Source organism: Odontomachus brunneus, unplaced genomic scaffold (genome assembly GCF_010583005.1).
Source record: "Odontomachus brunneus isolate Ranch 3 - 2012 unplaced genomic scaffold, Obru_v1 Obru_scaffold_046, whole genome shotgun sequence".
Taxonomy (NCBI): domain Eukaryota; kingdom Metazoa; phylum Arthropoda; class Insecta; order Hymenoptera; family Formicidae; genus Odontomachus; species Odontomachus brunneus.
Window position 1 is genome coordinate 1,177,950 of NW_022639496.1, and position 16,661 is coordinate 1,194,610.

Consider the following 16,661-nt stretch of genomic DNA (forward strand, 5'->3'; position numbering starts at 1 on the left):
GCCCACTGTTGAAGCAAACGTCGCGTAACTAATTGATTCTTATTTCTTGCTTCTGTGAAGCGATCGTACACATTAGTTTTTATTGTATTTAATTTGTCTCTAAAAGTACCGCCTGACAAAACAGCTTTTTTATATTTCGTAACATCAGAAGGATGGTTTAAATATTTTCTAAAATGATGCTTTAATGTTTTGAAAGACCACTGTGGATGTTCTTGTGCTGTCAGTACGACCTTTAATTTTGTATCGTATGGCACTACTTTATGCGTAGAAATTTTTTCTGGAGGTTCATAATCTTTCAATTCATCGGGTGTATTCTTACTTGTACTCGGCATATTTTCGCATACAACCACGTTTTGTTCTTCTTCTGTATAATATTCAATGTCGAAGGCCCATTGGCACAAACGCCTTTAGGGTTTTTATTAGCTACATGTAAGCTATCGAACGCACTATGACTCGTTGGAAAAGCGATTTCCTAATTGGCGTCATCTCCTTGTAAGTGTTGCTGTAACTTCTTTTTAACGTAACTTTTTTTTAACGTAATAAAAGAAACGACAATAATCTATACGCGGAAATAGTCGATTGTATAGTGTAATTATGTGTGGTATGATTGTACTACAAATTCTATTCTTTTTATATCTTTTTATGATAAGGTACAGCCGGAATGAAATTTAACTGAAATTCAGTTGGATTCGAATTATAAATAATTTCCACTCCAATATCTACTAATGTAATATTTTATGTTTGCGATGAATGTATCGCATTTATTTTCCAAATCTGAATTTGATACAACAAAAATTTTTTGTGACAAATTTAGTTATTTTCCGAAACATAATATGATGTGTAATTCTTATCCACATTTTATCTATACTAGAACACCACATAGCGCGCGCTTCGCGCGTGCCACTTTAGCCTTTTTGTTATACTATTTACAATTTATTACAATTTATTATAATACTCGTTTTTACAAATTATATTCCCGGTTGCAAACACAATGTTACATATAACATACATGTTAGTTGTAATTTCCTATTACAATAAATATCAAATTTATATGACGCGACAACACAACCTGATCTGTCAGCTGCTGACAGCTGCTGACAGCTGCAAGCAACACGAATTCAACTGCGGGATCGAGACAATCGAGACGATCGAGACGGCCAATTAGCGTCGCGGAAAAGAGGTTTCACCCTGTTCGGTATATTCGAGATTTAGTTAATACGCACTTTTTCTGATAGGAGGTTTTGAATTCTGCTGCATTTTCTTATACTCGAGAAACCTATCGAGCAATATTAATATCATGAAAAATTATTCCTTTATCAAGCGCTTCATTGAAATAGTTTACCGTATATTCAGAAATTCTTTTTAACTTTTTATCTCTGATACTACCTGCATTGGTTCTTCTATTTTCGTAATTGTCGTATCGATATTTTTTTGTATCTTCTTCTAACTCCTTCAAGCAATCTTGCAAGGAAACACATAGAACGGTCCACCTCCGATTCGAGTGAACTTGAAATATGTCGTAATTACATAATGTATATAATTACAAACTCGATCTTGTAGAGAGTGAAATACCCCTTTGAAAAAAATCGATATTTTTTTGCATCGTTAAAAGAATGAAAGATAGAAGAGCACTTTCTACATAAAAATTTAATGGTTTCAATAATACTTTATAATGGTGTTTTCAGTTTTTTTTTTAATTTTAACATGCTTCCACCACTCACCGATTTTCTTTATAATCTAAAAATTTTGTTCCCAATTAATAAAAATGAATAAAAAGATATTTTATGCCGAATTTAATTATATACGATAATGCCATTTTCCGAGATACTCGGAATCCTTTTCTTAGATAACGCTCAGAAATGCCGTTCGGAAGCGACATCTCTTGGCGCGATCCCGAGCGGCTACAGAGAGAAACAATGTTACTGTAACAAATAATACAGCTATTAGTCTCTCAAAGTCAAAGCTTGCTTTTCCAAAAATAGATGAGAACACTTCTATATTATACTATATATTTTATACCCGTAACACTATACGTAATCGTCTATCCCATTCGATACGCAACATGTCTTCTTTCAATTTCCTCATAGTAAGAGATTATTAGTACTGATATGCAGAATATGTAATTATAAAAAAATTCAATATATAACAACAACAATAATAATACTAATTATTTTATACGCAGTGTAATATTCCAGTGGCTACCATGCAACTTCATATCCTAACTATCCGGGTTGATCCGGGTTGGAGATGTTGTATGACGAAAAAGCTATATTAATAAGGTGCGTGAAATAAATTTGAATCGTAATGATAAAGAACATCAGCCCAGAGGTTTTGATCGAGGAATTTCTCATCTCTAAGAAATGTTGAATGTATTGAAATGTCTAATAGTTGAAATTGTGAATAAGCCTCTACGACGTATAGAAGGAAAATATCAGAATGAAAAAGAATAGCTTTTCAAAATTAAGACGAATAATCTGTGATAAAAAATAATTATATACAAGCATGTAAATGAGGAGATTTTGTAACACAAGGATTTTATTTGGTTTCACACATTATATACTTGAGAATAGATGGACATATAAAAACAGGTTATAACAAACACAGGTGTTTGTGACTTTAATATTTATTACTTTAATATTTACGTTATTTAATTGTAAAGAAATATTTCATCAATAGATTTATTAGTTATAATACATGTAAGACATTGCTCAACATATTACCGTGCCCGAGAAATGTTTTATAAAATTTTTCCATAGTCGGAAACCATATACATCTGATGGTTGCCTTTGACTTGTTCCTACAAGTATAGGAAAACGATATTTTTTATATCTGGTCTATTTCTTTGAATTGAATCTGGCAGTGACCAGTCTACAAATCTAACAATAGGGCTATTAATTGGAAAATAGATATTTTTTAACTAAACATCAAAATGATAGGACGTTAATTTTCCTAATTCCGATGCCATAACAAAAATATTATTTTCTTTAAACATTGAGTTTCTTCCTCCCTTTTAGTTTCTCCAGTCTAGTGTCGCCTGCGCACACTTGTTCTTGCTATCGTCGTAATTGTACGAATGTTACTTTACAGAATCTATACTTAACACTCTCCAGTGATTTTTTCTTATCTTTATTAATAAACCAATCCACTCCACTGCATTGCAATCCTTTTATATTTTATTAAAACTTGATCGTTGATACACATCATTTCTTTCATATAATATTCCGTATCTTCTTCTTTATTTATTATTATTTCCGCTTCCGGTACTTCAAATAAATCTTGATTTTGAGTGATTCTTTGGTTTTTTTTTTAATTAAGTGTCGTGCGCGGTTCCAAGCGCCCTCTAGATTTTCCCGTAATTAGAAATCAAGAGATTCCTTTTCTTTTATCTCACATTTGTCCTGATACAATTGTTGTAACATAGTTTCTATTTTTCCTTTATTCTTCCTTTTTCATTACTTAAAATTTTTCCATAATCGGAAACCATATACATCTGATGGTTGCCTTTGACTTGTTGTTCCTACAAGTATAGGAAAACGATATTTTCTGTATCTGGTCTATTTCTTTGAATTGAATCTGGCAGTGACCAGTCTACGAATCCAACAATAGGGCTATTAATTGGAAAATAGATATCTTTTAACTAAACATCAAAATGATAGGACGTTAATTTCCGATGCCATAACAAAAATATTATTTTCTTTAAACATTAATTTTCTTCCCCTTTTTCTTTTATTTTAGTTTCTCCAGTCTAGTGTCGCCTGTGCATACTTGTTCTTGCTATCGTCGTAATTGTACGGATGTTACTTTACAGAATCTATACTTAACACTCTCCAGTGATTTTTTCTTATCTTTATTAATAAACCAATCCACTCCACTGCACTGCAATCCTTTTATATTTTATTAAAACTTGATCGTTGATACACATCATTTCTTTCATATAATATTCCGTATCTTCTCCTTTATTTATTATTATTTCCGCTTCCGGTACTTCAAATAAATCTTGATTTTGAGTGATTCTTTGGTTTTTTTTTAATTAAGTGTTGTGCACGGTTCCAAGCGCCATCTAGATTTTCCCGTAATTAGAAATCAAGACATTCCTTTTCTTTTATCTCACATTTATCCTGATACAATTGTTGTAACATAGTTTCTATTTTTCTTTTATTTTTCCTTTTTAATTACTATTTAATATTTTTCCATAATCGGAAACCATATACATTTGATTTTTGTCTTTGACTTGTTGTTCCTACAAGGGAAACTGGTCTATTTCTTTGAATTGAATCTGGCAGTGACCAGTCTACGAATCCAACAATAGGGCTATTAATTGGAAAATAGATATCTTTTAAACATCAAAATGATAGGACGTTAATTTTCCTAATTCCGATGCCATAACAAAAATATTATTTTCTTTAAATATTAATTTTCTTCCTCCATTTTAGTTTCTCCAGTCTAGTGTCGCCTGCGCACACTTGTTCTTGCTATTGTCGTAATTGTACGGATGTTACTTTACAGAATCTATACTTAACACTCTCCAGTGATTTTTTCTTATCTTTATTAATAAACCAATCCACTCCACTGCATTGCAATCCTTTTATATTTTATTAAAACTTGATCGTTGATACACATCATTTCTTTCATATAATATTCCGTATCTTCTTCTTTATTTATTATTATTTCCGCTTCCGGTACTTCAAATAAATCTTGATTTTGAGTGATTCTTTGGTTTTTTTTAATTAAGTGTCGTGCGCGGTTCCAAACGCCATCTAGATTTTCCCGTAATTAGAAATCAAGAGTTTCCTTTTCTTTTATCTCACATTTGTCCTGATACAATTGTTGTAACATAGTTTCTATTTTTCTTTTATTTTTCCTTTTTACTACTTAATATTTTTCCATAATCGGAAACCATATACATATGATGGTTGGATACCAATATACATTTGATGGTTGTCTTTGACTTGTTGTTCCTACAAGGGAAACTGGTCTATTTCTTTGAATTGAATCTGGCAATGACCAGTCTACGAATCCAACAATAGGGCTATTAATTGGAAAATAGATATCTTTTAACTAAATATCAAAATGATAGGACGTTAATTCTCCTAATTCCGATGCCATAACAAAAATATTATTTTCTTTAAACATTATTTATTATTGTTATAATTTCGTCTCATGGGCTCATCGAGCAATATCGATGTCATGAGTCAATTTCGATATCAGAGTTTGAAGTTTTAGAATTTAAAGATGTAAATACTGCATATAGGAGTATTACTACGTTGAGCGGAGAGAATATTGTATCTTAAAAGTTAAAAATATTGTATACACACATATTTGAAATCTGATTAATTATAATAAAAGAATAATAACGTTTTTATTATTGGATGCAGCGTATTTATAAAATATTGTATTTTTTCCTGACTAGATTTCTTTTTAAGATCAGATTTTGTGAAATATGCGTTTCAGCAGATAAAACCTATCTAATAAAATAAAAACGTTATGTAATATGCGGAGAGGGGATAAAATTTTTTGATATTTGATCTTTGGATATGCTATCTATGACATGGCACTTTTCCACAAAAATGATACAAAGGACCAAAAAATGTTTCTTTACAATATAACAAAAATAATAGTTAAACAAAAAGCAAATGAGCAAAGAGATATGTGTGAGAAATATTAATATTGAAAGAAATTTTAGATATTGCGATATATACACACAAATTTGCAGTCACAAATAATACGTTGTGAAACGATGGAATGTACTGAACTACTCACGCTCACTGCGATGCCAGCTGCATTACTATTGCTATCATGATGTTCATGAAAAAAATGATGCATACAAAGGCATTTTTTGCACCAAGAATAACATATTATAGCAAGTGCACCACATATGGAGCAGCGTGTATATCTTGTATATCTTTTGCAGAGAAACAGAAGTCTACTGGGTTTTGAAAGTATAGTAGTCGTTCATCGATGTATTCACTTTTGAACCAAGCATATTTGAAAAGATTATGAAATCGTGGAGATGATAGTTGTATATGCGTCAAGGATTGCAATTTAATGGTTATTTCTCAAGTGTAAATTGACATCATAATTGAACACTACAACACGATCACTAAATGTTCTCACAAAGTTCTTCCATATTCTAAACCCATAAACATCAAGAGGTTGGCCAAAAGATAAACGTCAAAAGATGAATCATTCCTGTGGTTTTTTTTGGTATTGTTAAAATTTGTATGTCTTTGTTTGTCTTTGGCATAAACTCTTGTAGACTAGCGGGACAATGTCCGGTCCAAGAATCTAATAATAGCACATTGAAGGCCCACCTTGTAGATAAAAATACGTTCTACGTTCTCAAAACATTGAAACTTATAAAATATGCGGAGGAGAGTCTGGAACACCCTGTATATAACATGTACATTCAGTCTCATTATTACATACTACTGTGTCCAAAAAGTAAGATCAGTTTTTATTTATTTCAAAAAATATTTATTTATTCTTCCAAATCTATTTCGTCGCCTTCAAAGTAATCCCCTCACAATACACTTATGCCAACGTATTTTCCAATCCTCAAAACAAGAATTAAAGTCGCCTTTCGGGATGGCTTTCAGAGCGCGTAGCGATTCACGTTGTATCTCTTCTATCGTTGTATGTAATATTCTATCGTTCTATGTAAAATTGTAGTAATTAATCAGAGAAAAAAAATATATATGCATGTCAAAATTAATTATTTTTTTTTTTAATATGTACGACGTATCCAAATATCAGTACTATTTTGAACATGTTCTCGCTTCTTGATTGATTAGTCAAACGTTGGAAAACGTGTAACTAGAAACGAATGCAGACGACCAAAAAAGTTATTATCGATATATTGATAGCATCTATGAAACTGAATGTACCCTTCTACATCATGTTTAATCACAATTTTATTATTATTATTATCTGTTATTAACGATTTGCATTCTATAAACATAGCTGACAGCACGATTTTTTCTCCACTTTAAACACATTTTAAATGAGAATTCTAACTTCGATATAGCTTGTTATTAAGCCTTTATTAGAATTATAATTAAACTGTTGGTCTATTGGTCAACTGATGGCACAAATCTCTCATAAATAAAATTTCACTTTCAGAAAGCGTGTATATATATATATATATATATATATATATATATATATATATATATATATATATATTTCAGTAAAAAGGAAATGTAGGATATGAGTATTGTATATAAAATAATTAATATTATTATTGTTACATATTCAAATATTTTATGATTACATATTCTGCATATCAGTATATTAATCGTTTCTTACTACGTAAAAATATTGTATATATGTATTGAGTGGGGTAGGCGATTACGTTTAACGTTACAGGTATATAAAGGTATAAAAATCGTATGTTTTTTTAGAAAAGTCTATGTCGAAAAATGGCATTATTATATATGGTTAGATTCAACATAAAATAAAACTTTCATTTGGTGAAAGAAACAAAATTTTTTAATTTTGCATTTTTTTTTAATTTAAGCATGCAACATCGTAATTAACATGCTTAGATAAGTTAACGTGATGTGAAGATAATGGCCCTTGACAAATGTTTTATCATTTAAATATATTTGTTTAATAAACGCGTTACGTGTGATAAACACGCGTTCAATAAAAAGCACACATGATACAAAGTAACGTCTTGAAATAAATATGAGTATGTGCAATTTATATTTTTATTAATTTTATGTTATCAAAATATCCAAACACACTACACGCTTGTTCTCTCTTGCAGATTTTAAAGGATCAAGAAATGTTTCTTTACAATATGACAAAAATAATAGTTAAACAAAAAGCAAATAAGCAAAGAGATATGTGTGAGAAATATTAATATTGATAGAAATTTTAGACATATATATATATATATATATATATATATATATATATATGCAGTCACAAATAATAAGTCATGAAACGATGGAATGTACTGAACTATTCACTCTCACTGCGATGCCTGCTCTTGCTATTGCTTATATATAAATCAATCAATTTTATTGTTACATATATATATATATATATATATATATATATATATATGTGTGTGTGTGTGTGTGTGTACAAGGTTCCCCAGATCACCATTCTCACACTTTACGAGAGCGCAGGACGGGTTGAGGTAAAAGTCTGGGAAGTATTGTCAAAAACTGTTCCCCCGGCTCCCCACACTACGCCCCAAAGAAGGCACCCCCCAGGGGTTTTAGCCGGTAAGAATTCGGCATAACCCGCGTCCCTCCTCAGAAGTATCCATGATAGATTTTTCTTGGGTTAACCAAAAAAAAAGGTAAACATAAAAATTCTATACTGATTTGCGGTATTCGCAGGCGAGAAATTAATTGATTAATTGTAAAAGATTAAAGAAAAGTACGCGCGGAATGGTAGAAAGAGGAGCGCCCAAGCCGTAACGTGACCCAATAATATTGCGCGCGGATGTCAGTCTGTGAGTGGAAGAACAACGCGGCACTAAGTTGAAAAATGGCATTATTATGGTTAGATTTGACATAAAATAAAACTTTCATTTGGTAGAAACAAAATTTTTTAATTATAAAAAAATTGCTGAGCTTTGACCTCCAGCGGAACATTCTTAATAGAACGCTTCCGCGGGCGCGATTGTTCGTTGCTCGCCGCTGTCATCATCTGCACGGAAGTGCGGTTTTCTTCCACGATAAGACGAGAGTTTTCAGTGAAGCCATGTTTAAAATTTTTACATTCTTTAAAATTTGGAAACGCCTAAAATACTCCTCAAACCATAATATTTTTATTCACTATTTATTACTTAGAAAATTTCTTTTCTATCTCTTATATTTTTGATGATGTATGCTCCGATGATAGCCGCTTATATCGCTGCGTTCCTGCATCTCGCCTCGCCGCCATGTGTTTCTAGATCAACTAGAAGAACGCGCTAGATCTCGAGCGCTCCTCCTTCATGAAATTTTCTAAAATCAATTTCTCGGAAACGATTGCGCATATCGTAAAATCGTATTGGGCTTGTTTACTCACCTCAATCTGCGCTCTCGCAAAGTTTGAGAATGGTGATCTGAAACATCCTGTATATATGTATAATATTCTTTGCAACAGTATTCAAACTTTCAAAAGCGCCAAACTTTTTAATCTCCCCTCCCCCCTCCACTCGTTATTTTCACAAGTTTTTAAGTTTTTGTAAGTTTGCTTTAAGTTTGTCTTAAGTTTTTATACCAAAATTAACCCTTTATAGGGCACTGGTATATAAGTCGCCAGCAGCACAGAATTGGCCGAGAGAATCGGGAATGGTTCTAAACGCTTTCCCTGAAAGGTCACTGCTACAATAGTTATACCGGTTGATATCTCTTATAAAAAATCTTTTTCAGTCTCAAAAATGATATTAAAATATCTTTAAAGACTATTTTAATGAAGTTTAAAAGAAAAAACTCATTTGTCATATCCAAGGAGTCTTGCCCTATAAAAGATTACAGAGCATTAAATGCCAAATCTATCCATATATAAAGTGAATATCTATCCATACGTTACATTTTTTACACAAATATTTTCTGAAATAATTTGCTGTTCCAGAACTTTTACCACGCTCTGTATATTATATATCTATACATGCATATGTAATATAAATGTATTATATATGTATATATACATATGTAATATATAATAGAATGTGTGTTTGTTTTGCGACTTTAATTCGGCTTGATCTTATATCGACTCATTTTTAAGATTGCAATAAACACAAATTTCATACGTGTTAAATTCAGAATGTATGTATATATTTATTTATCTGTGTCCACATTTTTATTTCGTATAATACGCGCATATCATATCGTTAGAATTAATTCGTTTTCATCTTGTGGTATGAGAAAATATGCATAAGCAGTTATAAAATATAGTGCAACTGAAGAAAAATAACGAAACATACCTACTCACATAACACGATGCTTATAGTACGATGTTATCATGTAATTTTTCTTATTACTAGAACACCACATAGCGCGCGCTTCGCGTGCGCCACTTTAGCCTTTTTGTTGTACTATTTACAATTTATATTACAATAATCGTTTTTACAAATTATATTCCCAGCAAACACAATGTTACATATAACATACATGTTAGTTGTAATTTCCTATTACAATAAATATCAAATTTATATGACGCGAACAACACAACCTGATCTGTCACCGCGGCTGACAGCTGCAAGCGGCACGAATTCAACTACGGGATCGAGACAATCGAGACGATAGAGACGGCCAATTAGCGTCGCGGAAAAGAAATTTCACCCAGTTCGGTATATTCGAAATTTAGTTAACACGCACTTTCTGATAGAATGAGGTTTTGAATTCTACTGCATTTTCTTCTTATACTCGAGAAACCTATCGAGCAATATTAATGTCATGAAAAATTATTCGATAAATTATTCGATACATTCGAGATTTAGTTAACACGCCTTTTTCTGATAGGATATTTAATATAACATACAATATTTATATTTAACATTAATGTAACATAATATTTTATATTGAATACAAAATTTTATCGTGAACACCTTATATATTATTATATATGGATAAATTTAGTATTCAATGCTCTTTAATTTTTATACAAAAACTTAAACTTAAAGCAGATTTATAAAAATTAAAAAATTTAAGAAAGTAACGAGTGGAGGGGAGATTTAAAACTTCGGCATTTTTAAAAGCTTGAATACTGTTGCAAAGTGTATAAAATATTGTAAATCTTTTGTATAAAGTATTTCGTCGTATACATTTTAGGAGAAAATGCTAAAAATGAAAAGTTCGTTTTCTTCAAAGGATTGTTTCAACCCTTAAACTTTGAGATAAGTCGATAAAAGATATAGATCTAATAGTTTTTGATGCTCTATAATATACCCAAAGTCCATCAAAATGAAAGGGATACTCCGTACCGTTTTCTTGTATGATAAAAATGGAAATGTCAAAACAGGTCTACAGTATCTTCCTCTAATTGTTTCAGATTCTAATTATGTCAGAGCTCGGAATTAGTTGTCCATTTCGGCTGATTTTCGGAAGCTACGCCTTCTATTTTCCCCTTGCGGCGCGGCGGATCACGCAAGTAACGGTTGCAGCTCCAAGGGCCGTTGAGATTATAAAGGGCGCATCTATGAGCGCGTTCCACTTAACGCTCGCAACGACGCGAGCGTTATTCTTATCTTTGCTGCTCATTGGATGTTAAACAAAGATAAAATGACGCTCGCGTCGTTGCGAGCGTGCACTGAGAGAAAAAAATAGTTGGAATAACTATAATCTCACTATATTTTATAGTTTGTTTTGGCCTTAAACATATATTTATAGTTTATCTAAACATAAAGATATAGCAGAATTAAAATAGATTTATAGTCACCATCTTATTACTCTATATATATAGTAAAGCACGCTTTGGGAATATAGTTACATGTACCTAAATTTGCCAAATATTCCAATTGTATTGACTATATAAAATAGTTAATTTTTCTATTCAATATTTGCAACCTTACTATATTTTTTATTTCAAATGATTATAATTCTTGGTAAAAGTTTTACATGGGTCGTTATACTATATATTGTATGCTTATATTGTAAATATTACAAACATTACGCTGAAATTTACTATAAAAATAATATTCCTAACTATAATATTTTTATTATTATAGTTCCAAGTATCATACATTTTTCCCTCAGTGTGAAGTGGAACATACCCCATGTGGTGTCTACCAAAGATGCGTTCGAGAAGCGCACTGATCAGCGCTAACGCGTCATTCGATTCTTATTATAGATTGTATGTTGTACAACAATAATTAAATCGTTTGATCATGAATGATCAACGTGTTTCCCGAACGTATCTTTGGTAGGAACCACATAAATGCGCCCCTTATAATCTCAACGGATCTGAATCTTGAAATCTGAAGCTTGAAGCCGCGACCGTCACTTCCCAGATAGCCAATTGCTTGTGAGTTTACTATCGTGTTGCCAACAACAAACATCAACTAATTTAAACAAACTAGAAACAAGGTGACACAGCATTATGTGTTGAACTCACGTGAATTCTAATTCAAATAACGGCAAATTAACGGCAATATGTTGATACAGATTTGTAATTCGTTAAAAAGTTTTTGTCATGATGCTGACAACGTGCTGACAACATATTTTGACCGGTTTGCTCTTGAAATTTCGTCATCTAATTACCTAGCAGTGAACAATCATGTTGTTGCATTCAGTAACGCGTTCATTGCAAATATACAGCAAACATTTAACAATACTTGCTATGCATTAGTTTAGTCAAAATGTTCAATCACACTTGGCTATCTGGGTTGCGTGGCCCGCCGCGCGCCAAAGGGAAAATAGAAGGCGTAGCTCCCGAAAATCGGCCGAAATGGGCAACTAATTCCGAGCTCTGCTCTATGTGATTATAATTACAAATATCAAACATTGTTCTCTCAGTGCACAGGGATCTTTCTGTTCCTACAAGCGAATTTATCATCCGGCCTCCAAGTAACAGAAAATTCAGTTGCACAGAGCTGCTTATCCCGTGTGCGATCGTAACTCGCCGTGATATCAGTCCCCCTTTTCGCACAGCTGTTTTATTCGGGCCACAACAAATCGATTACACTCGTTCGAATGACGCGCGTACGTTGATGCACTAATTTCAAGAGAATTTCAAATTTCAAGTTCGAACTCGAGTCGAGCGCGATCAGTCCGCACCGCAGGGCGTTCATCTTAAAACGTCACCGAAGCCTCGCTTCATAATGTTACTTTACTATAAACTCTTGGGTACAATGCAAACGACTACCAAAGTAACGCTTCACAACGAAAATTCCTCTTACACTAGTCAGAACCGTCTTCCTTCCTCGAGAACCGCCTACAAAAATATATATATAGAGAAAGAAAGAGAGAGAGAGAGAGAGAGAAAGAAAGAAAGAAACAAACACGGGTCGCGTTTTAACGTGAACGCACTTTGTCGCACTTGTACACCACATCTCGCCGCTAGATCGCGCTGCGACCGATCCGATCAAATTCCCCGCGCCTCGCGAGTAAGCAATGAACGAGTACGAACGGGATAATCGAGGAAACTTGGCGCGGTAAATTTCCCAGAGCCGGGAAACGCCGCGCGCGCGTTGTCGCTCTCGTCGACGGAGACGCGCGCGCTCGGTTTTCCCGGCGCACGCTCGGACCTCGGATCGAGCCTCGCCGACGAGTGTCGCGCCACGACACGGGGCGCCAACGACAGTGACGGGCGGCGGAGGTGTCGCGAGCCGCGGGCCGCGGGCACTAGGTGCTAAAAGTATTCAAAAAAAAAATGTTAATCCTGTGGTCGTGGGACAAAACGCAAGGAAACCGGCCCGCGCGCACCGGAGACCGCCGGCGTCGATCCGCGCGGGCACCGTCGACCCCCGCCCCGCGTCCTCTCTCTCTCGCCCCTCCCTCCCCCTCCCTCCCTCGTTTAGACTACTGATTTCCACTGATGTTCGTAGCATGTCGGTGTATTATATACATAGAGCGTTCGTAGCGTGTAAATGTATCGTGTAGCGGTGACTACTTAGGGACACGGTATGTGTGTCGTTCAGTCGTTCTTTCTTACGGAACTTTTGTATAGGCCTTTTTGTAAGTCATCGTGTGTCCCCGGGCGGGGCGGATCGCGGGATCGACGTCGGACCTCCTCCCTGCGGCGTTACGTCTCGTGACGAACGGAAGAGAGACGAGAGGCCACGGCGAGGCGCGAGAACGAGAGGAGGAGCGAGGCGGCGAGACTCTCGCGAGGATCGACTCCGGACGGGGTCCTCCGGATCCTTGCGAGTCTCGCGCGCACGCGGCCCCGTTCTCCGTCGCGACGGGCGCGACGCGCAGTCTCAAGGCGTCACTCGTTACTCCGGGAAACGGTGGCGAATCATTTTTTATACGATACCTCGGTCCAAGTGAGACATAGTCGGAAATTTAGTCGAGTGTCGGCTCGAGAACGCGCACGCGGGGTTGCGCGGCAGGTGGTCTCCGGGCGGGCCCGGGGGGTGTGAAAAAAGAAAACAATTTTTAAAATCGCGGAACTAATAAGGGTAGACGTGAAGAGGGGCGAGGGGGACGCTGATGAAGAACAGAACCCTTTAGTAATATCTAAACTTAATTGTAACTATTAACGATACGTACGACTGTGGTAGCTATGCTAGTACCTGCTATTGTTAAAGAGAAATCGACGAAGATGCGAGTAAGTAGGGACGACGAGGACGACGTAGGGGATGCCGGGGTGATTGAATTACGGCATAGTGCCTCAGTGCGTATCGAGGGCTGACCAAGTCGACTTCCACGATGATCTGTTCTATGTCGCGCGCGAACTCACGCGGCCAAAAGTGCAATCTCTCCGCTCGACATAACCCTTTGTCGGTTTTCATCGTTTCATCCGTGAATTCCGTCATTTCGGCGTGTTACCACACGAAGAGAATGTTACAGTTTTCTTTTTCATATAAATTCCTGTCAATTTTACTGTATGTCTTTACTAGCGTGAGAATAGTGCGTTTTTCAATAATATATTTCAGTTCCTAAATTATGAATGCACAGAAGCAAGAGCTCGTTTGGATTAACGAGACATGTTTGGTTAAACAAGTCTTGGTAAAGCGTATCTAGCATCCAAGTGTCTGATTATTGCGACTATACGGGAGAAAAGCATAATTGGATTAACGTGGCACATTTGGTTAAACAACTGTAGGTAGAATTTCTGATAATTATAATTAAATATTAAAAAACGCGTTTAGGTGCAATATAGACTGGCTACTGCCAGTCCAATCTAACATAAATTCAATACCTTACGCGCACGAATCTTGAGTATTCAACTCTTTGTAAAGAGTTAACCACACAAAGCTTGTCTTATCGCTTTCCGCGCACAAATATTGTATCATAGTTTTGATTAACAAGAAAACTACGGTAAAATATAGTTTTTATTCAAAACACTTTTAGAGAAATAAGATAGCGCGTAAGACAGCTGATTCATAAAAGATCCCGGATTCAAAATACATCAGGGTAAAAACGAATTTTGTAATAATCTTCTTTTCACGAAGTTGTAAACAACTAAATTTTTCTGATCATTTTAACCAAATTTGTCTGGTTACTTCAATCGAAATTATGAATTGTTTATTTCTCACCGAACAATCTAGTTATATATTTTTTTTCAAAATTTTCTGCAAATTCTATTTTTACAGTAAACTATTGAAATATTAATAATACGTTTGTTGCAAATTTCTTATGAAAAACGCAGATTTTTTTTCATATATAGAAAATATTGTCCGAATGCTAAAAGCTAAAAGCGGGATTGCTAATTCTGAACATTCATTAAAATTGAATTCGCCACTTCAAATTATAACTTTTTTATTCCAAATTCATAATCAACAAGCCCGAAATCCCATATGTTAAATTCATAGAAATTCAAGAAATAAAATGTATAGCTCAAAGGATTAATGTACCCAGATTACAGATTACTTCAACCAATCTTTCTCTGTATAACACGTATGAAACGAAAGGATGATAAATTACTATTGAATGTTACTCTGTTCCTTGATTCTATACTAATTTTGACTGTAAAATTCTCTCCGTGAACTAAATCGCTCGCAAGTTATCGTTAAAAATCAATAGATTAATTCGGGAAGTCACAAAGATACGGGAAATCAATCGGCCAATTAGAGAATTTGGAATCGATAAATTTTGTGTTGCTTCCTTTCCAAAAATTCCGACACTGATTTGATCCGAGACGGGTTCGCGGCCACTTGGTAAATCGCATGGCAGGCCCGCAGAAATGGACGAGCCTCAGCTTTCGTTATCACTAATGATACGCACTCGAGCCATTGTGCGTCGAGACCAGTTTCGCACCGCGATCTGTCAACGAGCCTCGCAGGACAAGCTCCATCCAAAGTCCATCCTGCGATTACTTTTTCTTCGCGTCGAGAGTGTAGGTGTACGCGCCTCTTCTCGTTTCCGGCGCCCGCCGCGGCGCGGCGTTGAAGTCGAGACACGACATTTATTCTTGTAATGCTTCTGATCGCCCGCGATTAACTTCGAACGGCAGATTTTTGTTCGCACCTCCTCTTCGGCGAGATTTAGATTCGGAGATGCCGTTTCTCGCCGGCACGGGCGACGTCGCGAGAGATCTCGAAAGTTTCGACAGCTCGCGGTCGCATTCCGCTGACGTTTCAAGCAGCAACCGGACAGCGGCCGCGATCACGACCGCGACGGCTAAAGTCTGAGAGGCAGACGGGCGAAAAGAAGTCGCTGGCGTGGATGGGAAACTTTCAAAATCATCGTCGCGCCCGCGGCCGAAACTTCACAGACTTTAAACGGGTTTCGCGCGGACTTTTGCACGGCGTTCGAATACGAATGGCGGGCGGGTGGGTCGCGGTTCATAAAAGCCGTTGCCGTCGACTTACGATCGAGCAGCCCGAAAGTTTCGCGGCCTGGCGAACTCCAGCCGGCGTTATTCGCGAAGAGGGCGTGATCGGGCGACGGAAAAGGGAAAAGGCGAAAGAGGAGAGGGACGAGACGGAGCGTAGAATGTGAAACGGCGGGAGCAAGAAGGTGGGAAAGGGAGATTAGGACTAGAGAGAGAGAGAGAGAGAGAGAGAGAGAGAGAGAGAGAGAGAGAGAGAGAGAGAGAGAGAGAGAGGATAT

General features: G+C 35.7%; 1 protein-coding gene across 1 annotated transcript in view; it reads right to left on the bottom strand.

Annotated features, from left to right (window-relative positions):
- LOC116844766 overlaps window positions 1–11,721 on the bottom strand; it is a 12,062-nt gene extending 341 nt beyond the window's left edge. The window contains exons 1-2 of the mRNA XM_032816777.1: window positions 11,717–11,721; window positions 3–405 (exon numbers count right to left, since the gene is read on the bottom strand). Of these exons, the coding sequence (XP_032672668.1) occupies window positions 3–405; window positions 11,717–11,721 (408 nt within the window). The remainder of the gene's footprint in view (window positions 1–2; window positions 406–11,716) is intronic.
- Window positions 11,722–16,661: the final 4,940 nt, after the last annotated feature.